Source organism: Abrus precatorius, unplaced genomic scaffold, assembly GCF_003935025.1.
Source record: "Abrus precatorius isolate BTA unplaced genomic scaffold, Abrus_2018 Scaffold3, whole genome shotgun sequence".
In the NCBI taxonomy this organism is placed as follows: Eukaryota; Viridiplantae; Streptophyta; class Magnoliopsida; order Fabales; family Fabaceae; genus Abrus; species Abrus precatorius.
This window is the reverse complement of record NW_020874373.1, coordinates 29,694,384-29,720,013: the sequence shown is the minus strand read 5'-3', so window position 1 is coordinate 29,720,013 and position 25,630 is coordinate 29,694,384. Positions and strand designations below refer to the sequence as shown.

At 29.8% G+C, this 25,630-nt stretch overlaps 2 protein-coding genes across 4 annotated transcripts; both read left to right on the top strand.

The window, feature by feature from the left end:
* Nucleotides 1–349: 349 nt before the first annotated feature.
* Nucleotides 350–2,107, top strand: LOC113863656 (macrophage migration inhibitory factor homolog). The gene is made up of 2 exons (XM_027497304.1): nucleotides 350–477; nucleotides 1,877–2,107. Exons 1-2 carry the CDS (start codon nucleotides 367–369, stop codon nucleotides 2,102–2,104), a joined length of 339 nt encoding a protein of 112 aa, XP_027353105.1. The 5' UTR covers nucleotides 350–366; the 3' UTR covers nucleotides 2,105–2,107.
* A 16,011-nt stretch (nucleotides 2,108–18,118) lies between these two features.
* LOC113861158 (macrophage migration inhibitory factor homolog) lies at nucleotides 18,119–25,598 on the top strand. Of its 3 annotated transcripts, none has more exons than XM_027493777.1 (10): nucleotides 18,119–18,282; nucleotides 19,287–19,487; nucleotides 19,802–19,924; nucleotides 21,426–22,101; nucleotides 22,177–22,250; nucleotides 23,165–24,010; nucleotides 24,099–24,182; nucleotides 24,264–24,665; nucleotides 24,739–24,987; nucleotides 25,079–25,598. In XM_027493777.1, the coding sequence occupies exons 8-10, from the start codon at nucleotides 24,294–24,296 to the stop codon at nucleotides 25,475–25,477; spliced, it is 1,020 nt and encodes a 339-aa protein (XP_027349578.1). In that variant the 5' UTR covers nucleotides 18,119–18,282; nucleotides 19,287–19,487; nucleotides 19,802–19,924; nucleotides 21,426–22,101; nucleotides 22,177–22,250; nucleotides 23,165–24,010; nucleotides 24,099–24,182; nucleotides 24,264–24,293; the 3' UTR covers nucleotides 25,478–25,598. The 3 variants fall into 3 exon arrangements, 2 of the variants coding, with proteins under 2 accessions (XP_027349578.1, XP_027349579.1); XR_003504130.1 differs by having other exon boundaries at nucleotides 18,125–18,282; XM_027493778.1 differs by lacking the exons at nucleotides 21,426–22,101; nucleotides 22,177–22,250; nucleotides 23,165–24,010; ... (2 more) ...; nucleotides 24,739–24,987; nucleotides 25,079–25,598 and having other exon boundaries at nucleotides 18,123–18,282; nucleotides 19,802–20,113.
* The last annotated feature ends 32 nt before the right edge of the window (nucleotides 25,599–25,630 follow it).

Genomic DNA, 25,630 nt, shown 5'->3' with positions numbered 1-25,630 from the left:
TGTGTGTTAATTAATTATGATAAAAATATGTAATATAGTATGACTGAATTATAATTCGATTAGTAAACTTAACACTTAACATACAAAGATTAATAATATAAATACTAAAATCTTATTGAAGTGTATTTATATTATATTACAATGGAGTCATTGTGGCATGTAAAACGAGATGAATGGGAAAGGAGAAAACAATTAGGGATGGTATCTGTTGGTGCCTCCATATTGTCTGTCAATTGTCCACGACAGTGAAAGCTACAGCACAAAGCTGCCCCTTGTATCTATATATATTCATACATCTAAGGTGGGATTGTGCCATGAATTGGAGCTTACAATATACCCTCAAAACCAAACAAGAAGAAGAGGAACATGCCTTGCCTCTACATCACCACCAACCTTAACTTAGATGGACTTGACACTGATCCCATCTTTTCTGAAGTCACCACTGCTGTCTCTACAATCATCGGCAAACCTGAAAAGGTAACTGTCAGCCTTCATTTCCCTCTCTTTATCACAACTGCACTTACGATTCTGTGAATTTGGTCAGTGATTGGATCAGCTCATTTCATAAACATATTGATTATTTCCGAAGTTTTCTTAAAAAGTTAGTGAAGTAAAAATTTTTTTTTTTTTCTAAATGAACTGATCCATGCATATATTTGGTCCTTAGCTTTGTAAAGATCTTTGTTGGTGTTGAAACTAAGCAATTGATGCTTTCTTTGCATTGGGAAAGTCAACAAGATATATACTAAGAAAATTTTTCACACGGATTTAGGTGTCGATCATTGGTTTAGTAACTCGCTATCATGTAATATTTGGGACCTGGGAAGCTTTGGAATGGGATGAGGGCATTAATATATAAACTGTTTTTTGTGATTGTCATACAAAATCAGATCTAAGTAATAATATTTTAGAGTTATCATGATTGTAGAGGGTGAGTTTCTTATGTAACGGGACAACTTTGGCCTGAAGAACAAATTAAAATGATAAAGTTCTACGAACTCTGAAGTAATAAATTGATACTAGGACACCATGGATTCTTCCATTCTTTCCGACGTTCGAATCACGTGTGAAAAGGGGATAGATAGTGGAAAAGGTGGTGTGTTACAATTTGCACTTCGGAGGCAGCAGGCTCACCTTTGTCCCTTTAGTTTGTGTGGGACCCTGGCACCAACACCACTATTATTTGTTTATTAAAAGAAATTTATATTTATATGATAAAGAGAGACATAAGTTGAAGAAATGAAGTATAAAGATAAAATAGTTGAAGCGGTTAAAATATAATATTGTAATTAGTTTATTAAAATTAATAAATGAATAAAATTGGTGTTCAATCAAAAAATATAAACTGTAATTAATCCTTGGTTTCCGTCAAAATCTTTATTATTTAATCAATAATACTAATCTACATTAATTTATTAATAATTTAATTATTACGATTTTATTATTCAAATTTGATATTTTCACTTTTTTCATCGTGAATAGTAAAGTGAGGACATTTTTATTTTACATATTTGTGGCAGTAAAATTAATCTCGATCTCTTTCAAAATAACATCTCATGATTTTTCTTTTACACTTCACATTTTTAAAAAAAAATAAAATTAAAACGAGCATATTAAAATTTATATTTCTTTCTCATTCAAGCAATGACTTAAAATCGATGCAAAAAGTAATATAAATGCATCACAACAAGCAAAAGAGGAAAAAGGAAGGATTAACATGATACCTACATAAAATATGTGGTTTCCCATTGTTCTTCAGAATGAACGGAATAGTGCTAGAGCTGGCTAGCACTATAAAAAATCAGCACTAGCCATTCCTCAATTCTGGGGTCTTTAATGTGACATTTTTATTTATATTGTGAATATAATTGTGCAGTTTGTGATGGTGATATTGAAGTCCTCAGTGCCAATATCATTTGAGGGTAACAAAGAACCAGCTGCGTATGCTGAGATAGTTTCAATGGGTGGCATAAATTCAGAAGTAAAGAGGAAATTGATTGCTACCATTGGCACCATATTGCAGTCCAACTTGTCAATCCCAAGAACACGTTTTTTCCTCAAAGTTTTTGATACCACTGCATTTCGTACGAACTCCAAAATGTGATGCATGCATCTAGATTCAGATCACAAGCCCTAAGAATGTGCTTTAATCATCAACAAGCATTTTAAACCAATGTACTTTTTCCTATTAATAACCTCATGTGCTCTCCTTTATTTTTGGGGTGCAAAAATAGAAGTTCTACTTGATTTGAGTTGGATATCTATGCAAAGTTAAGTTCCTGCAACTTTTCTATCGGTTTTGGAAGTGTGTTAAGAGCATATATTAAGAAATTAATAAAAGTAAGTTTTTTTTTATTCTACTATTTAATATTATTAATGCATTAAATTTTATAATATTTTACTATTTTAGTGAAAATTTATCATACCTAAATTCTTATTAGGCACGCTTAAACATACTATTAAAAATACCATTTAATTTAAACATTAAGAATACATTCTATACTTTTTTATTTTATTAATTTAAAATATCAAAAACTAGTAAGATTTTATTAAAAAATAAAATATTTTTTACACTTTATATTTTTAATATAATAAATGTCTTCTTTTAAATACAAAATTAATTTTTAAAATACTTAAAATTGGCTTGCAAAATTGAGATTAATAATTTTTTTTACTTTTTACTAATAATTAATTAAACATCATCAACTATATTTAAAACAAAAAGTTTCACGTATTATTAATCATTAAATAATTCTAAATAGATTATGAAGTTTTTCTCGTAAGATTTAAATACAACTTATAAGTATGTTGTACATTACAGTGGTGTTTTAAAATAGAAGTAAATTATTAAAAATAAAAACTAAGAAATACTGAAAAAGTAATTTAATGATAAAAGTAATTTTTAATAATAAAAAATATATGTATTTAAAACTTTTATCTTTTAAAATTAATAAAATATGTAGTATAATTGACAAAAGATTAATTTTCTATGACTTGAAGGTATCTCATTAAAACTAAAGTTTATTTAAAAAAAAAATTGTGTTCACTAATTAGAGGATATAATAAAAATAAATTTTGTTGGTCGAATATGTTTACCAATACCAAATTATGTTTGATTATTACTCAACTTTTCTACCTATAACATGCTTACTTTTAATTATCATATGATATTGTAAAGTATTATTTCCATCTATAAAGATGGAAAAAATTTATTATTACCTCTTTACAAGTTAGCATTTCTAAGAATTTCTTATACCTGAAAATTAGTTTTATTTTTTCTACCAAATGTGAATTTTTATTTTATTTTTATGTCACTTTCTTAGTGAAGTGAATTTTTTTTTTATTAAATACAATCTAATTAAATATTTCATTATAAAATTTAATGTTCTTCTAAGAATACTTAAAAGCTTTAAATATTTATTTTATCTTATATTTTAATGAATTTTTTTATTTTAATTTCTTCAAATGAATTTTTTTATTTTAATCTTATATTTTATTTTATATTTTTAATCTCTATTGTTGATATGACATACTAAAATGTTAAATGTCATTTTTATATTAGACTAACTTAGTTAAAAGAACTAAAAAAATTAAAAAAATTGGAGAGACTAAAATAAAAATATTACTAAAATATATTAATTAAAAATGTTTTGTGTTTAGGGTTTAATTCATATATTACTAAAATATATGTATTTAGACAATTTATTTAGTCATAAAAAAAATGTTACTTATGATTAGTTTTGTGTTTTTAATTTATTTAGACAATTCAAATTTCAAATATTTCAATGCATGATTCAAAAATTCAGATCATTCATTCAACATATCAAAGTTTAATCTAATCACATATTTAATAATAAAGTTATAATTAATAGAAAATAAAAATAATCTAAAATATTATTTTTGAAGTGTAGTGTAAAATATGGGATGGGTTTAAATATGGAAAGAAAGAAAGAACACACTTATGAGATTATTGAGAACATAAAAAAATATTAAGTTTTATGTCAATTTTAAAACTTCCACTTCATTTGCAAACTAACAAATATTGTATTGAACATATGCTAGATAGTCATTGATAATTTTTTTTTCTTTTCAAATTTCTTAATTTAGAGATAAAGATGACAAAATTGAAATAAAAAAAAAATGAAGTTCTGACTTTTTATGCAATTTTGGCTTAATAGTTTTTTTTTTACCAAATAAAAATTACTTTCTTATCTTATTTTATTTAAGTGAACATTTTAACTTAAACAAAAAAATTATTTTTTGGTTATCTAGCTTAAACTAACAAAAAAAATCATTTAAACAAAAATACACTCACAACTTACAGTTAACGTGCGAAGCTGCTGAAAATACGTATACTACGATTTCTTAGATGCAGATTAAGAAAAAGTGGGAAAAAAGGTCACTTTGCACTGTCAGCATATGCAAGTGATAATGACGATTTGAGTAGGACTTGCGCGCAAATTGATGCGTCAAAAGACCTTTATACTAATCAATAATCATTTTCCCATATCAGATGGAGTTTCGGTTACTGTTAGTTAATTGTCGATCAAATGCTTCTTTTTTATTTTCTGTTTATATTTTTCATCTTCTGCTTTGGTTTTTTATTTATATTTTTAAAACGTACATCAGATAGAGTGATTAAAGATTAGGTTTAGAAAAATAGAGAAAAAGAAAAACTTAAAGAAAGTTACAAGGAATAGGTGGCTGCTCATGTTCAAGCGTGCGCAGGCTAAAAGTTATTAAAGATCGGTCTTAGAAAAACCAACTCAATTTCATATATAAACAATTATGACATCATAATTCATCCATGGTTCAATTCATTGCATGTAATCATTATGGACTCGAAAATTCTTCAGCGAATAACTGCTGATTATAACTTTTCGGTTTTAACTTCAACATACAAAGTCAACAAGTATTTGGTGGAGCAACAATACTTAATTTTATAATCTATAAGATGAAAGCACGGTACTATTTTCCTCCATACATAAATAATTTACATTTTTTATTTTTATTTTTTCCATCCAAATTTTAATTTCTAAACTGAGTGACTATTTTTTCTTTCTAAATTTATTAAAGAATCAAACACTAAATTTTTTTAAAAATTAATTGCTACTTTAGTTATTAAATAATTATTTTTAAATATTTTCAATTATATTAATTTAATTTTTAGTCTCTAAATTAATTACTAATCATGACCAAATAATCAGTCAGTAATTTAGCCGTTGAAAGATAAATTAAAATTTATTAAAAAGAATCATACATTCTTATGGTCTCTAAACCAACTGCAAGAGTGAATCGCTAAATATGTTGTTAAATAATGAATAATAGTGAAATATAACATGGGTGTTTATATGGAACAAGCTCAAATTTCAAGGTTATGCTACGTAGTCATTAGTAAATTGGGTCAATTTTTAATTCATAATTTAATAAGCCCTTTGTCTGAGTTTTTTTTTTTTTATTATTATGATTTTTTAATAAAATTACTAAAATATGATATTTTTTATAAAATTATTTAAATATGATTTAAAAAAAAAAACACCAACGGCAATTTTATAGTGTAAAAAAAATTTAGAAAGAAAAGTTGTCATCGACAAATTTAAAGGAGAAAAAGTATAGAAAAAAATATCATTTGTGACCTTCTAATGTAAACAAAAAGCTTTTAAATTTTTAAAATTTGCTAATGGTGATATTTGACCAATGAAATTTTTTTAAAAATATAATAAATCGTCATTGGCAATTTTTAATGAGTAAGACTACAAATACTATAATCTCAATTCATAGCAACTTGTCCTTAAAACCATTTGAAACATTTCTAAGTGAGTGTCTTCAAATCTTGTGTTTATTAGAAATAAAATGAGTATGGCACTTGTAATTTATTTTAATGGTGAGATTATAACAAATACGAATAAATGTGTAATATTTGCATGTGAGAAGTCAACATGTGTATATATTCTATATAATATATCATTTGAATATTTAAATTATTGACTTTATTAACATGTTCATGAAGTTTTGTTTCCAAAAATAATAAAAAAGTGTTATGTATCAAGTGACAAAATTTGGTGGTTTTATGCAATATCATACAATTCAAATAAACAAAGATGATAATGTTCAACAAATATTTCAGATACATTAGCAACGTCATCCTCCAAGTGGTATGATTGAGTTATATGTTATTTTAAAAAATAATGAAATTCAAGAAGAATTTGCGAGCACCATGCTATGAATCGAAACACAACAATAATAAAAGTGATGACTATGACTTTGAAGGAGACTATCAAAGTGATGAGAAAAGCGATGAAGATTTTGATGCTATGAATGCTTATGAGTTTCTAGAGTATAGAAACTTAGGTATGTGAAATCTTTAATTATGCTAGTGAGATTAATTTTAGTTTTGTTAATTAGTTTTTATTCGCTATTAGTAAGTAACACGAAGATATATAGTAAATTGTATGTTGGAATGCAATTCAATGACAAAGAAGCTGTTATAAAAATAGTAAAACATTACAGTATATCAAAAGGAGTGGTGTAACAAGTGAGTAAGATCAAGCTGAGCTAGTTGCTGATATAGACACACGTGGTAATGATGACATTAAAGAGAGGCAACATTAGTTAGTGAGAAAATACATGTGAAGACCAATATGAAAAGTGTGGTAACAAGAAAGAGTGTGCGAATCAAGAGGGAGAATGTCTTATTGAGAGGATATATGAAATGATGGGGCATGAGTGTGATATGATATTCTTTCTGATAATTCTTCCTCTCTCTAAAAACTTTTCTCTCTTTTGTATCTGTTCTTAACTTGACTCTCTTTGATCATTGCTTCAAGAGCTCAAGCTGATTCCTCTTGTAATTCTCACTGTTTCTCTAATTCTATCTCTGCATTATTTCTATTTTTTATATTTAGATTTCATTAGTAGTCTTGTTACAACATTTGAACTCAAATTCTGATATGTAGACATTATATTGTTTCATTGATGCTTTTATTCTCCTCCATGGCTAAGAACACCAGGTTAAAGGAATTACAGACCGAAATGCGTACTCATGGTGAAGAGCTTTGTTGAATGATGGAACTCTTAGATTTGCATGACCAAGCTCAATGTAATCATACAAAGCAAGTTTATGTTGATATGCAAAGTTGTATGGATTAGTTACAAGCTATTATTGATCTCTTATTGCAGAACCAGTCTCAGCCTTATGGTGGCTCGACCTCAAATCAATCCTCCTACATTGTTCCTTCGATGAATGCAGCTTTATCGATAAAAGATATCTCTATCAGTTTTTCTCATTTTAATGGTCATTCCTATGTTCTTGAATTGGATTTTTAAGGTCGAGAAGTTTTTAGATTACCACCACACTTTAGATACATATAGAATGAATATTGCAGCGATTTACTTTGATCAGAATGTTATTCTTTGGTTCAAAATGCTTCAATGTATATATGTAATTACTTGTTAGACTAATTTAATGCGAGCTTTAGAGTCTCAAATTGGTCCTTCTCCATTCAATTCTCCCATGACCGATTTGTTTAAACTACAATAATCAGGTTTTGTATCTGACTACTATCTTTAGGTCATGTTCTTAGCTAATAGATCATTTAGGTTACCTCTTGAAGCACTATTGAATTGCTTTCTTAGCTAATAGAGACGTAGTTTCACAAGCACCAACTTCACTTCTAAGAGCTATTGCTTTAGCTAAATTGTTTGAGATTATATATTTTCCTGATTTCAAACCTTATTTTATTGCTGTTAATACAAGTTATTTCCCTATATCTTCCTCTCATTGGTTCTAAACACATGCTTAGGGTAAGCCTGTAGTTAAACAAGCCTTACCTGTCTTGTTGCCTACTCCTCCTGGTCCCTCAGTACGTATTAATAGTAATGTCAAGCAGATTAACTGAGTAGAAATGCAGATAAGAGAAAGAGTTGTGTTATTTTTGTGATGAGAACTTTATATTTGGTCATATGTGTCTAAATAGACAATATTTGCTCTTACTATATGAGGAAGATGGGTTAAATGATACCATGATACAATAAACTAAAATCCCTACTTTCGAGTTACAGGTTCATGCATCTGTAGTATAAGATCATCATCATCATTTGTCGTTGAATGCATTTAAAGGAGGGACTGGTGTGGGCACTGTCCATTTTGTAACATATATTGACGATTACATATCAAAGTTTTAATTGATGAGGGGCAGCTTCGATAACTTCTTACAACTACGTATAACTAAATTTTTGAAATTTTTTTATTTAACTAGCACTTATGTTTAAGGTTATGGTTGGGAATGGCAATTAAATGACTGTTGAGAGTCTAGTTCATAATTTATCTATCTAGGCTCAGGGCAATGTTTTCAATTTACCTATTTTTCTCTTACCTGTTTTTGGCACATATTTGATTTTAGGAGCATGCGGGTTCAAAATTATTGGTCCTCATTTAGCTGACTATGCAACTTTACAATTGAAATTTATGCATGAAGGCAAGATGACTACCTGCAAGGGGAAGTGGATCAACTTATTGTGCAAGTTCATTTGCCCCACATCCGAAGGTTAGTCCATTATTGCAGAAGTTTATAGTATGCAAGTGTTGGATTTGAATTCTCCACAATTTCCTCTTATAGAGCTTCTTATTGATATGGAACCAGAATTAACTTTGTTACTTCACACTTACAAATCAATTTTTAGCTCTCCAACAACACTTTCCCCCACTCAAACTCATGATCACTCTATTTTCTTGATGGAAGGCTCTTTTCCAGTGAAAGTTAAGCCCTATTACTATCCTTACAGTCAAAAAGAGGAGATTGAGAAGCTGGTTGAGAGTATGTTACAAGAAGGAATTATACAACCTAGTAAAAGTCTATTTTTTGCTCAAATAATTTTGGTAAAGAAGAAAGATGTGTCTTGGAGGGTTTGTATGGATTATAGGGTCTTGAATGCGGTCACCATTAAGGATAACTTCCTTATTCCAATGGTGGATAAACTTATTGATGAATTGTTTGATGCATGTTACTTTTTGAAGTTGAATCTTTGGTCAAGTTATCAAATTTTGTTGAATTCAAAGGATAGACATATGATAGCCTTTCAAACTCACCATGGACATTATGAGTGGCTTGTAATACCATTTGGATTAATTTAATTTATAGTTCCTTTTGGAAAGACCACTTGTATCATTTAGAGGTCATACTTTGGACTCTACAACAATAATAGCTATATACTAGATTTTCTAAATGTTGTTTTAGTGTTAAAGAGATTGATTATTTAGGCCACATTCTCTCGGGTTCAAGGGTGGCTATGGATTCTAGTAAACTTAATGCTATTAAGAAATGGCTACAACCTGTTAATCTAAAGCAATTGTATGGTTTTTTTTTTTTTTGGGTCTTACTAGTTATTATAGGCATTTTGTTAAGAACTATGTAGCTATACTAGCACCATTGACCGATCTCTTGAAAAAGGACTCCTTCAATTGGACGAATTCAGCCATAATTGCATTCTGTCAGTTGAAAGAACCTTTGACCTCTGCACCTGTGTTGAATATTCCTAACTTTTAGGAACCTTTTGTGTTAGAAATATATACCTCAGGATCGGGTATTAGAGCAATCTTGAGCCAAGGCAAACATCCCATAACTTACTTTTTAAAAAAACTATCCTTACTCATTCAAAAGCAATCCACTTATATTAGAGAACTTTATGCTATAACATAGGCTTTGACTAAGTTCAAACATTACCTTCTTAGTCACAAGTTTGTGATTAAAACTGATCAACGTAGTCTCAAGGCACTTTTATAGCAAAATCCTCACACTCCAGAACAACAATAATGGCTGCCAAATTTTCTCAGTTATGACTAGAGATGTCCACAAGTCGGTTTGGTTTGGATTTGGGTTTGGGAGAAAAAATAATCTGAACCAATCAAAATGGGTTGGTTTGGTTTGAATCATCCGATTCTTCGATTAAATAACCTAAAATAAAAAACGTATAAAAAAAATAGAAAATGTCATTTTTTTTTTCATTCAAATATTTCTTGACATATAATTTCAACACAATTACACAACATTCTGACACAAATACACAAATTTAAAACAAGTCTCAATTCAAAAAAAAAAAACCAAATTCAAAATAAGTGTTAGAGATCTCTAAAGCCAAAATAATTCAAACACTACAATAACATAAGCACTTATTTTTCATTTCTTTGTCTTCATTTCTTCAACCACTCTTGGCCCTTCACCACCCTACAATAACATAAACACTTAGTTAGCAAATAGTAGCTAATTAAAGAAATATTGAAATTCATCAAGTTGTATTCATCGGGTTAATTAGGTATATGTCCAGGTGATCAGGTTGGCATAGTGTCACCTGTTATCCGAACCAAACCACATCAGGTTTGACCGATTTGGATCAGATTAGACCTGTTAAATATTTGTTTGGATTGTTTTTCGGTTTAGATTAGTTTGCATTATCGAATCTGTTGGTTTACCCAATTCGATGGATAGCCCTAGTTATGACTTCACTATTTAGTACAAGATAGGGAAAGAAAATGTTTCTGCCAATGCACTTTCTCGTAGTTTAATGATTACTTGGTCTAAATGTACTTGTGATTAGTTGCAAAATATTGTTACACTGAGTCAAAAGGATGAGGAATTGATGAAAATTTTCAAAGAATGCACTGATTATCTAGTAAGATCTGCAAATTTTACTATTCACAATGGTCTTTTACTAAGGAAAGGTAGAATTATGATTCATCAAGATCTTAATCTTATTACTCAGATTATACAGAAGTTTCATTCATCTAAGGTAAGAGGCCATGCTGGAAGCACTAAAATAATTAGAAGAATTTGTTCTCAATTTTATTGGTTGTGTATGTAGCAAGATATTAGAGACTTTGTTAGATAGTGCAACATCTATCAAAAGGCTAAAGTTGCCCAAGCAGTTCCAGCTAATTTGCTGCAATCCTTTCCTATTCCTTAACTAGTTTGGCTGGACATTGCTATGAACTTCATCACAAATTTGCCTCCTTCTCATAGTTATACTAACATCATGGTTGTTCTTGATAGGATGACTAAATTTGGTCATTTTGTGAGCTTAAAGTTTAGTTTCACTAGTAAGAGTGTAGCTGAGACTTTTGTGAGTAATATAGTCAAGTTTCATGGATTCCCTAAATCCATTGTGTCAGACAGAGACGAAGTTTTCATTAGTTCTTTCAGGCAGAATCTCTTTAAAGCTTAAGGAACTACTCTTACTATGAGTTTTGCATACCATCCTAAAAAAGATGGGCAGATTGAGGTCTGAAACAAAACGTTCGAGATGTATTTACGGTGCTATGTGTTTGACAATCCTAAGTCTTGGTTCTCTATGTTACCATGGGTTCAATTTTGATACAACTATTCCATGCATCACAATATTGGGATGTCCCCTTACAAGGCTTTATTTGGTCGTGATCCTCCTACTGCTACTCGTTATAAAGTCTATTTACAGTATCTTATACAAATACAAGAGATTCTTAAATCATGTGATGCAGTGTTATAACAGCTCAAGATTAATTTGCTTAAGGCCCAAAATTACATAAAGCAACAAATTGATCATAAATGCTGGGATTTTCAGTTAGAAGTTGGTGATTATGCATTGGTGAAATTATAACCTTACAGGCAACACTCAATTGCGTTTCACAGAAATTAGAAGCTTGGTATGAAATCTTTTGGTCCTTTTGAAGTAGTGGCTCAAATTGGATATATAAATTATAATTATCTCAGACTACAAGAATTCATCTGTTATTTCATATTTTCTTATTAAAAGAATTCCAAGACAATCCTTTGCAACATTACATGTCATTCTTATTGACTACTATTGAATTTGGCCCAATAGTTCAACATGTGCAAGCTTTAGCCTATCGAGTCATACTACATAATAATGTTGAGATTCCTCAGGTCTTGATTCACTAAATTCTACTAATTTGCATGAATCTAACTAAGAAGATCTTGAGAAAATTCGTTCAACTTATCCTAATTTCAACCTTGTGAAAAAGGTTGTTATTGCAGGGAAGGTAATGCAACAAGTGGGCAAGTGGGAATGATGACATGAAAAGAGATGCAACATTAGTTAGTGAGAAAGGACACGTGGAGACTGATTCAAAAAGTGTGGTAACAAAAAGGAGAGCGTGAATCGAGAGGAAGAATGTCTTATTGAAAGGATATGCAAAATAATAGGAGATGAGCGTGCTATGATCTTCTCTTTGATAATTCTTCCTCTTTCTAAAAACTCTTCTCCTTTCCGTATTTGTTCTTAACTTAATTCTCTCTGATATTAGGTTATTCCCCTTTGATCATTGCTTCAACAACTCAAGTTGATTCCTTTTGCAATCGTCACTATTTATCTAATTTCGTTTCTGTATTATTTCTGTTTTTGATATTCAGATTTCATTAGTACTCATTTGACTTATTATTGAACATAATTTAATTAATGGTATGCACTAATGTTTATTATTTTGTAAATGTTATAAATTAAATTTTAACAAATTTTTTTAAAAGTTAATTTTAAAATATACTACTTTTACAAGAATTAAAAATATAGTTAAAATTTATTTTTAAGTATCTAAAATTTTTTATTAAAAAATTAAAATATTTTTTAATTTTATTATTTTTACTTATTTAGTATAAATCTTGAATACTGACACTGACAATTTTTCCATATGATATTATCTTTTTTATAATAGATCAAAGTCTATGGATGGACATATGATTACTGAGAGCATTGTCAAATGAGAAACTTCATTTAGTTAGAAAGTCTTACAATAAACACCATTTTATTGTGTTGAGATGTCTTAAAATAGAAATTGACTTTATAAAAAGCACACATTGAAATTTATTAGCAACTAAGTGTCAATTAAATCATCAAAATCTTGTCATAGATTCATAATTTTAATTTATTTAAAATAAATAAATATTTTATTGCATTGAGTTGCTTTAAATATGTGTGATAACTTTTTTGATAAATTTTACATTTCTTATATCTCTTAAGTTTTAACTATTATTTTTTTTAATAAGTTGTAATAGATAATTATCGGTTGTTATGGTAAATTATGAGTTATTGTGTACATGAGTCTTAAAAGCTCATAAAATATTTTTTTTTATGTATCTTGTATTCACAATTATAGTAAATAAAATTTTCGCAATCTACCTATGGATGTAGGTCACATTGACTAAATCATGTTAATTATGTGTTTTTTTCTATCACTTTTTCGTTTCACATAACAATATGGATCAAATGATTTTACTTTATCAAAATTGAGTACGAAAGCAATTCTAGTGAATTATAGATGTCCAACGATACTAAACGATAAAAAAAAATTTGCCTATGACTTTGATAAATGAAGTGAAGAAAGTGATATTGAAAAAGACATATAATATGATTACATTGAGCCTAACTAATGAGGTTCCGAAAAAAGTAGTTGAAAAAAAAAAGTTGCAAGAATGTGGAGCAAACTTGGAGAAAGATATCAAAAGAAATATTTAAACAATTGCTTGTATTAGAAGCAATTTTTGTATACCTTGGAGATGTTTGAGAATATGTGAGAGATCCTCTTGACAACTTTAATTGAATTATCCTAGACCTTCAAGATGTTAGGGTTAAAATTGATGATGAAGATTAGACTATTATTCTATTATGCTTTATGTTGAAATTATTTAAGCATTTTGTTGATATTATGCTATATGACAAAGATAATATTACTATTAACGACATGTAAGATGATAAGCAATCTAAAGAACTGAAGAGGACAACCTCTGGTTTAATGAAGACCACAAAATTAAAGCCAATATAGTTGTCGCACAAGCTAATGCAAATGATTACAATTATAGTTCTGATGAAGGGGATAACAAAGATGGTTTTATGGTTAGTACTATTAGTTCTGCTGATACTTAAGTGATGGACACTAGTGCTTCATATTATATGACTTTTAAGAGAGCATTGTTTACTTCATTTAAAAAGTGAAATGACATTGTGAAGTTAGAAAATGATGAGAAACTTAATTTGAAAGGGGGTGATCTAGTGCAAATAAAGGTATATTCCCAGTTTGCGAAAAAACTTAATTTCTGTTAGTACCTTGGATAAACAAATGTACAATTTTTTGAGAAAGAATCGACATTTGTAATTTTTAAAGATGCTCTAGTTGTGATGAAAGAAAGATTATATCATGGTAATTACATTATGTTGGCAATTCTATTGACAGAAAGGTGTCAATAACTCATTCTTTAGAGCAACATACTGATAATACAAATTTGTGACATCATATATTAAGGCATATGAGTGATAGAAAATTTGTAGTATTTACCAAATGAGGATTGTTAGGTGAAGTAGTGACTATAAAATTAAAGTCATGTGATTTTTGTGTTATGGGCAAGCAATGCAACTTAAGTTTAGTCATAAAAAGCATACTTCTACCAAAATTCTACATTATGTTCATTTTGATTTATGAGGTCCTTTTCTAATAGGTCCTATGAAAAATACAAATATTTTGTGATGTTTATGGATAACTACTTTAGGATGATTTGGGTGTTCTTTCTTAAGACCAAGGTTAAGGTGTTTAAGCAATTCAAGGAGTAAAAGACTATGGTTAAAAATCAAACTAGTAAACACGTTAAAACTCTTAAAACAAATAATGGATTTGAGTTATACAATGCACTATCTAATGATTACTGCAAAGAGATAGACATAGTGAGACATTATACTATGAATAATACACTTTAGGAAAATAATGTTATTAAATAAATGAATCAAACACTACTACAACGTGATTATTGCATGTGGTTAAATACTGGTATTTCAAAATAGTTTTGGATTGAAGGAAATAATACTATTAGCTATGATTAATAGATCTCTATCTACTACAATTGATTCAAAGACTCATCAAGAGGTATGGTTTAGTAAACTTTCTGATTACTTTGCCTTGTGTATATTTGATTATCCTGTTTATCCTCATATGAATAATGAAAAATTAGAGGCAAAGACATTAAAATGTATATTTCTTAGGTATGCTAAGGGTGTTAATGTGTATAGATTGTGATGAACTAAAAAGAATATGATGCACAAATTTATTACTAGCAAATATGTTAATTTTATAAGTATTTTATAAGTGGCCAAAAAGAGAAGGTTGAAAATCTTGCAGTTAATAAAGGTTTAAATAAGAGAGTTCATCTAAAGTGGAGATTGAAATTGATGTCCCAAACAAGGAAAGTTTGAATTTGCCCAATAAAGTACAGAATGAGTTATAAAGTATAGCAGCAAGGAGAACAAAGAAGGAAATCCGAAAAATTGTGAGATATGCAAATATGGTTAATGTTATTGATACTAATTCTATTGCTTATGCCTTGACATAGTAAAGAGATGCAATCACTTAAGAAAAATCATACATAGGACTTAGTACCATTGGCAAAGGGTGTAAAGCTAGTGGATTGCAAACATGTTTTTAAGAAGAAAGAAAGAATTCATAGAGTTGAACTATCAAGGTTCAAAACAAGGCTTGTGACAAAAGATTTTTTATAAAAAGAGGAAATTGACTGTTGTGAAGTATTTTCATCAGCAGTAAAACATAAGACTATCTAGATTTTCTTAATTATGGTAAATATTTTAAATTTGAAGTAAGAGTATTTTGATGTAAAAACTGCTTTATTGCATGTAAATCTAAATGAACAAATTTATATGTTACAACTTATGGGTTGCTTGAGGCTAGAAAGGAGAATTATGTATGTTTGCTGAAAAAAATTCTCACATGGTTTAAAACAGAACCTGAAATAGTGGTATAAAAGGTTTGATGTTTTTATGATTTTTCATAATTTTGTTTGTAATCAATTTGATAATTTTGTTTATTGTAAGAAATGGTTAGATGATTTATTTATTTATTTGTTGTTATATGTAGATAACATGTTAATTGTAGGAAAAAAAAACATAGTTAACATTAATGATCTCAAAATAGTATTGAGTAATGAGTTTGAGATAAAAGACTTAGGTGTAGCCAAGAAAATTTTGGGAATAAAAATTTAGGGAGAGAGGAAGTGCAAGTCTACTTAATGTATCTCACATAAGAAATACATTGACAAGTTATTGCAGTTTTTTCACATAGAAAATCCTAAGCTGGTAAATACTCTCTTGGCAAGACATTTTAAACTTGTTAGAATCTAGATGTATGTCATGATTTGCACTAGATCAAATTTGGTTTATGTTGTTATTGTGGTAAACAGATTTATGAATAATCTAGGAAAAACTCATTTAGGAGACAATAAAATGAATTATGTGATATCTAGAAGGTACTAGTGATATATGCTTGGTTCATGGTTCTAATGAAATTCATAGTTGCATTAGTGAATTTTGACTATGAAAGAGATATTATGAAGAAAAGATCATTGACATGTTATATTTTTATTCTTTCTAGATGTGCTATTGAATGGAAAGCAATACTTCATTCTACTATTGCTTTGTCTACAAAGTGAAGTACATGTCATTGAGTTAAAGAAGGTATATGGTTGTAAGGTTTTATTGATAGTTTGAGTTTGTATTTGCAAAAAGGTGTTCTTTATTATGAAAGTCAAAATGCATTGAACTTAGCTAAAAATCTAATATAATTAAATCATATTGATGTTAGATTAAATTTTATTCGAGATAAAGGACTAAATATTCTCTACAACGAAGATAGTCATGACAAATAATCTAATATATATATTGCTAAACATTTGCATATAAAAAAAATTCAAGTATAACTTGGATTTGACAAACATAATTTAAACTATTCAAGATATATTGACAAGAGAGTAATTTTTTACTAATTAATATTTTAAAATAATTCATGTTTAGATAAAGAATTATGAAAAAGTCTTAACATGTGTAATGACTTTTTTTAATAAATGTGATAATTCTTCTATCTCTTGAGTTTTAATTATTTTTATTTTTATAATAAATTGTAATAAAAAATTATAAGTTATTATAATGAGTTATGAATTATTATATATATAAATTTTAAAAGTTAAATTTTTTTTCTTTAACGTATTTTATATTTTATATATGTAAAATATAGTCAAATAAATTATTTCAACATGTCTTGTCACATTAGTTAAAACACATTGATTTTGAGTTAATTTTGTCATCATTCTTTTTCATTTCTTTCCTAACATATAACTAATTGCAAGGTTAAAATAAAGTGCACATAAGAAAGAAAGATAAGCATGATTTTCATTTTTCACTTAGAAGCGTCAAGTTAATTTAGTTCATTTTAGTTAGCACACTATTGATTAAACAGATTAAGTTACGGTTTAAACATTTACTAGCCCAACTCAATCCCTTTGTCGGCCGAATGAACCTCAACGGGCCGCGCTTTTTTTTTTTTACAGCTACTTCCAAAAATAGTATAAGGATTAAATTATTTTTCATTCCTTAAAATATTACCTTATTTATTATTTTAATTTGTATTTTTTTGTTAAATCTCTAATTTTATTAAAATATATTTTTGCGATTTTTACTGTTATAAAATTATTTTCAAGGAATTACATGACAAACGAGTCATAAACATGTGACATAATTTGATTATGTCACGTCAACGTTTAATCAAGTAATTCTAACCACAGAAAAAAAATAAAAATATATATAATATTTTTTTCATAGAAATTAAAATAAAAATATATTTTTTGAAAATAAAATACATATTTGAGCCTAAATATAATATAACGAATAAACATATAAAATGATATCATATTTTAATATTACCAAAATTTATCAATAATGTTTTCTATATAATGGATGTATGATTTAAAATATTTTTTCTATTTTATTTTTAATTTTTAATTCGTAGATCTAATTTAATATAAAAAGATTGGTCAAAATAAATAGTACTCTATATAATTATAAAAATATATATAAAAGAAATGGTTCGGTGAATTAGCTTGGTTCACACGGACAGGGCTAGGCTATCCGAACAGCCCAATAATATGGTTGATATGACTATTTTATCTTCTTATTTGAATTGAATGACCAAGGTATAGTAGATAATAATAATGAGAAAATGTGGGTTTTGATGAAGGGCATTTTGGAGATTTCGAAAACCTTTTCATTTCCATATAAACAAGATTGGAGATACAGTACCTACTTTTCACCGTTCGCATCAGTGGGTGGAGAATACATCAGTTGCAGAGTGAAACAATGCCGTGCCTCAACCTCTCTACCAACGTTAATCTTGACGGCGTTGACACCTCTTCTATTCTCTCCGAAGCCACTTCCTCCGTCGCTAACCTTATTGGCAAACCTGAGGCTGTACGCAATCTCTCTCTCTCTCTAACGCTTCCGTGACGTCTTTTTTTTTTTTTGTGCTTTGGATTCTTTTTGAAATTTCCGTTTCTGGGTTTTCACGCTTTGGTTCTCTTTTCTTTTTGTAATATTTTCTCTTCTATTTGTTTTTACAATTATATGTAAGAATTAGCGGAGTGTTTATCCCCTTTTTCCTTTTTAGTTTCTCGTGTTTTCAAATGAAGATTGAACTGTTATCTAAGACATAGGGTTATTGTTACTGTTGTTATCTGATTCTTCGGTTATGGGTTATATGGATAGTGGTGATAGGAATTTTGTTTTGATAATTTTGATTGCTTGTCGAAGCTTCTTTTCAATTGAATTAAGGGTCTGTTTGGATGCACAGATTAATTATTTGCATATTCAATAAGGTTTTTTTTTAACTATACAATTTATTGGAATAAGCTGAAATCAGCTGATTTTGATAAGTTATATCGATAAATTTTGTGAAATAAGTTTTTTCTAAAAAAATAATCATTAGTTATTTTCACAAGCTGTCCATACTTCTTCCGAACTGGCCCTAAATTGATGGTTCTGGTGTTAATATTGTGTTTGGTAGAAATTGCCAAATCGGAATGATCTGAGTATGTATGTTATTTAAAACCAGCAAATCCCTCGATGCATGCTTAAAATGGATAATGAAATATTATCTGTATTACGACGGATTATAAAGTCAATAAGTGGATGAAGTTTTTAATTTGTCAAGTTAAGCTTCTCCACCCTGTGTTGAACATGACTCAGTGACATCCCATGATTTACTCTTTTTCACCTTCATATCAGAAATATAAGTTATGTTTTTGTGCTTTCGATCATGTATTAGTCAAGCTGCTCGTTTACAATCACATGCTTCTCGAGTGAATTTTCTGGATGCTATTGGAGGGATGCTGCTACCATGGAGTGATAGTCAATATAACATGAACTTGTCTTCTTTTGAGTTATTCAAATTGTTGTTAACCCTTTTGATTTTGCAGTATGTGATGATTGTATTGAAAGGATCAGTGCCTATATCTTTTGGTGGGAATGAGCAGCCAGCAGCTTATGGTGAATTGGTGTCTATTGGCGGTCTTAACCCAGATGTGAACAAGAAACTCAGTGCTGCCATTGCTTCAATTCTTGAAACCAAGTTGTCAGTGCCCAAGTCACGATTCTTCTTGAAGTTTTATGACACTAAGGCAAGTATCTAGACTTCTAGTTGTCCTCAAAAGAAGGGCCATTACCTTGCACCCTCTTCTTATTCCCTTCTTCCTTTTTGTTTAGGCCCATCAGAGTCAAGAATATGCACAATGTTTGCATGCTTTACACCAGCACTAGATCATGTAAATAAATCCTCACTGTTCAAAACTTTTAGTAGCCGCTATAAGCTCTACTTAATAATCCAACCAATTTCTTGTTGATGCTAACACCAAAATTTTCTATGCCCAAAAAATATTTGGTCGCATATTCTTTGCTGATACTGAATGTTGATTGCGTTTTGTGTGTTCTGCAGGGTTCCAACTTTGGATGGAATGGGTCTACATTCTGAATTCCATGTTGGTAGCAGTGCCATGGATGTTGGATGAAGTCGTTATTCTGTCTAGAACCTTCTTTTCTCTATAGTTAATGTCACTTCGTAAGTACTCTGAATTTCTGATAACCCCTTTGAGGACATTTTGCCATCTTAATTTGATTTAGCTCAAGGACAAAAGGGGATTGAATATGCTTATGATGCTGTGTCTGGACAGCACTATCTGGTGACCTTAAAATGATAATATTTTTAATGGTGAATTATGCATGGTTTAACTTGAGACCATGGTGATAGTACGTGGTAGATCCTTTTCCTATTACTACTAATACTATTTTTTAGTTCTAAGATTAGATTAATGGTGGATTTATAAGCTCTTTTCGGTTGACCAAAAATTATACGAACCAGGTTAACCAAACAAAAGATTGGTCTTTGAGAAGGTAGACTTTAAAACAGCACGATTAGGTAAACGTCTCCTTAAATTTGATGAAATTTCTCTGTCGTCTATTTAAGTTTTGGTGTAAAAACATGAGATATATGAATGGGAACCGTAAAAAAATGTAGTCTAAACTGCAAGGATAAATAGTATAACTCCAATCTTAGGGTTGAGTTGGAACTAGGCTACACTCATACGTCCTAATCAAGACTACCATTGAAACTGCAGTGGATACAGTTAAATAAGTGTCTACAAAAGAAACCAAACGCCTTATCATGGTCTGATAATTTCTACCTAATTGAAGAGAAAATTCCTCATTTGACAAATTTAGATGGTAATTAATATGCAAAATTTTGCCTTGATCCTCAATGAATCACAAATGTATATTCTATTAAGTGCGGGTTATTTTTATTAGTAAATGCGTGATTTGGAATGTTCAAATTTGAAGAAGTCACTGTTGATTTTTTTTTTTTAAGATTAGTTAAAATAAATAATTATTTTAAAAAAACTAGATCAATATATGTAGTTATTTGTAAAAACCTGACATTCTAGGAGTGGATGAAATTTACTGAAATAAAGAGTACTAGAAATACACTTTTTATTGACATTTATTGAAAATTGTATAATTATGAGTTGTTTTTAATAAATTAGAAGCATGCTCTATTTAGTTATGTAATTTTTGAAAAATTGTTTTGTTTATTGAAAAATTGTCAGGGGACGAAATATTAAATATGAATTCCAACTATCAATTTGGGAAGGAATATTCTTCCTTAGAGAGAATATTAAGTTCTTGATAGTTTTTAATCAATAGAATATCAACTAATGTCATAATAAATTTCAGTCAACTTCATTCTGAACTTACATATAATTTAGTCAGATTCAATAAAAATTATATAAAAGAAATCAAACACTTTTAACCATTGTATGATCAACAGATAAAGGAATGAACATATATTTTAAAAGCTAAAATTTTTAGACGTCTACAATTTTTATATTTTAATTTGTGTTTTTATTACTAGAATATAACTTTTGTTAATTAACTAAAGACCTTTCTCTAAAATATAATTTTTTATATTTTATTTGGCCGTAGAATGGGGGATACTTGTTGCGTGCTTAATTATTAAAAACAACTAATGATGGAATTTATGAAAATAACTATGGAAGGAAGCACAGGTCAAAAAGAAAGGATAAGAAAATTATTGTAAGCAATATCGTTTTTGTTGAAGAAAAGGAGAGTGAAGTGAAGATGCCGTGCCTCACCTTGATGCTGTGGACATCTCTTCCATATTCTCCCAAATCATCTCCACCGTCGCCAACATCATCCACAGACCCGAGTCTGTATGTGTACTTCTCCCACTCTCCACGCATCTCTTTTCTAAAGTCTTTACTGTTTGCATCACTATATATATAAAGAAGGATCAATACCCATACCTTTTGGTGCGACTGAGGAGCAGCAGCTTATGGTGAATTGGTCTCCATTGGTGTTCTAAACCAATGAAAGACATTTTATCCGTATGGAGTTATTTGACGAAAAATTCCCTGTCTAGGGTGATTTGTGAGTGTCATAAAAAATGTTGGCGACACAGGACTAAGTATCGGCTGAAAGAATGGCGACACAGGCGACTATTGAGAGCGGTTACTTTCAAACCGCTCTCAAAAGTCATGTTAGAGAGCGGTTCACACCAGTGTCAGGTTGTTCAGGACCGACACACACTGATTGGTCTCCTTTGTGCTTCTGGTTCTGTTATTCATCTTCTTTGGTGAAAAATTTTTGCAAATTGAAAACGCAGAGGTGGAGGTGGAGGTGGAGTGGAGAAGCACGGCTTGCATATTTTTAAAGCTTTGAAAGGTAAGAAAAAAACATTATAGTGTATATTAAATATAAATATAAAATATTTATTCTTGCTTCCGTTTTTGGTCCCAGGAATATTGCAATCGGTGGTGGTCCAGGCTACTGTGAGAGGGACTTTTGGTGGTCCAGATTTTTAGCAAAAGGAGGTTAGTAAAAATTTATATTAGCTTGTGATTTTGTTATGCATGTAAAAAATAGAAAAATAGAAAAATAGGAAAATAAAAAAATAGTTAAATTAAAATATATAATTTTCTTGTTACTTATGTAAAAAATAATTAAATAAGAAATATAAAAGAATTAAATTGAATAAATATATGAGGAAAAATTATGTGTGATTATTATTATAAGGTTAATAAAATATAAAATTATGAATAAAAAAATAAAATTGAAATAATAAGAATGAAAAACATTAATTAATAAATTTATATTATAAGAATCTGCAGTTGTTAAATTTGTAATAATATTTCAACAAATATTATGTCACATAAATAAGAAATAGTAAATAAATTAAAATTGTGAAAGATTAAAATATAGTTATGCATCAAATAATTATAAATTAGATTAATTAAAAAAAATTAGAGTCAAATATAAGGAATTAAGTGAAATAAAGATGAATATATAAGCAATGTAAGTTAAATAAAATTGAAAATATTATTTTAAAATATAAATGACTGAAAACAAAAATATTAAATCAATATTAATTTAGACATTTGAATATTTTAAAAAGTTTGTAGTTATTTAAATGATTTTAATCAATAATAATAAATTACAATTTTATGCATGTAAAAAAACAAAAAAAAGGGAAAGAGAAAAATAGGAAAATAATTAAATTAAAATTGATTTTTCGTTTTATTTATGTAAAAAACTGTATTTAAAAGTAAAAATGATGATGATATTATTATTGTTATACAAATATTATTATCTTAAAATAACAAAAAAATATAATTAGAAAAATATTATTTGAAGGTACAAATTGTTTAATACTAAAATGATATTGTTTTTATTAAATTTGGTTGCTTATATTATAAATTTGAAGTTAATAGTTTACTTGTTTATATAGATTTTAGATGGCATCATCTTCGTCTCGTAGTAAGGTGTTAAATCCCGGCCCCGAAGATGGTTCATTACTGCGCTATCAGTCTATTCATGTTTCAGAGCATATTTGGGATGGTCGTGAACACCCAATATTGAGAGTGAGAAGAGGTCATTTCATACATGCTAGCATGGAGGGAGTACCAGTAGAGATTATTCCTCATTTGACAGTAGCAGGATTTGTTGGAGTAGCACAGTTGGCTAGTATTCCTATTGATCGCCAATTGATTACAGCGTTGGTAGAAAGATGGAGGTCAGAGACCCATACATTTCACATGCCCCCTGGAGAGTGTGCTATTACTATTCAAGACATTGCTATTCAGATGGGTCTTCGTATTGATGGAAGACCAGTTATTGCCCCTACAGGAGGTGACAGGGCACAAATTGTTGAAGATTTATTGGGAATTAGACCACCTAATTCTGCATTTATGGGGAGCAGCTTGAAACTTACTTGGTTGGATGAGCATTTTTCCCATGTTGGGTTGCACAACCAAAATCCCATTCAGCTAACTCGCTTTGCAAGAGCATATATTTTGAGACTTATTGGTGGGTTTATGTTAGCTGATCATTCTAGTAGCAGGGTCCCAGTTAGGTACCTTCCTTTACTTGAAGATTTAGAGATAACTAGACAATATAGTTGGGGAAGTGCAGCGTTAGCCTTCCTATACAGAGAGTTATGCATGTCCACGAATATTGATCGGTCTGGTATTGGAGGATTGACTCTACTTGTGATGCTATGGGCATGGGATAGGTTCCCATTTCTATCTCCGAGTGATCCCCCTTACACACAGAATGATCTTCCTTATGGTGCACGGTATGTCTATAATATTAAAACTTTCATTCAATATTTACACAACAGTATTTTATTACAAATAGTCATGGTAATATTTATGTTTTTATAGGTGGTTAAGATTTCAAAATTTTAGGAAGGGGGAAAGGATCTAGCTTACTTTAGGTTCAAATTTGATCATTTGAAACGTAATCAGGTATGCGTTATTTGTTTATGATATATGTTATCATCAATAAAATATTATTAATAATTACAATAATATTTTGTACACTTGCAGTTTGTGTGGCAACCATATAGTATAAATTTGATGCATACTTTGCCTGCCATATGCACTGAGGGCATGCATATATGGAGAGCTACTGTGCCGCTTATTTGTTTCCAAATATGTGAATGGCACCAGCCCGATCGTACCATGCGTCAATTTGGGATGGTACAACATATTCCTCATGCTCCTTATCAGCCAGACCAGCTACATGACATTACTCTTAGAGGGAAGACTACTGACAATTGGGAGTCAAAATTCAGGGGCGTACTAGAGCATTGGGACAGGAGATTAGATTGGGTTGTGAGTAATGAACCGCAAATTGGTCTACTGAGTTCGAACTCTGAATACATGCGGTGGTACCATACTCATACTAGACGGTGGATGAGCAGAGATGCTGCAGTGTTTGCATTACTTGTACGTATAGATCATTCTAGTAAACGATTTTGTTTGTTTAATAGAATCTAATCTCAATGTAATGGTTATGCAGGGAGATGCTCATGAGAGGGCCTATTACTTGTGTAATGATGGGAGGGACACATTTTCATTTGAGGAGATGAAGGATTTGTGTGAGACGATGTTAGCCTTGGAAAATGAGCAGGAACGTATCTTAGAGCCATCATCCTCATGTGATCCTCCTATCCAGAGTGGAAATCTAGATGAGCCTCAGATTGACATTGGTATTGGTGAACAACGTCGGGAAGGCAAAGGTTTGCAACGTCGGCGAACGTCATTTCAGGTATTGTTACCTTATGCTTCATTGGGTCATTTAACTTAAATTATAACACTTTATGTTTCATTTGAACATACTTATGTGTTTAAAATTGCAGGCCACAGATTTTACATTGCCCCCTTTGCCCGAACGAGGAGATGGTGTTTATTATGTCCCACCACCTTTTCCGTTTCAACAATTACAATGGACACAGTCATCTTATGTTCACTCATCACAGCAATCAAACGTCCCTCCTGCATCTCCATTTTTCAACGGTGAATTTTATGTTCCTGACGCTAGCCTTTTCATGACACCTCCTCCATATGAGCCTATGTTTTTCACACCGAGTGCACCTGGTGTAGGCACTCATCAAAGTGGATGTAGTGAGCAAACAACATCAATGGTACCTGTGCATGACCATGGAATTGATCTTAATGCTGAATTCATTGCAGCCTCAGATGCAGCAGGAGCTGATGTGAGACGTAACCCTCACCGTGGAGCGCGAGATCGTCATTGACAGTGCATTCTCACACCTCATGAGGAGGGACCTCACGAGCAGTCATTGAATTATGATTGACACTATGTTATGATACTGTATTTGAAAACTTTAGATGATGTTAATTAATGTTTGCTTTTGTTTAAATGCACGACTCATTTATAATTTGCCACA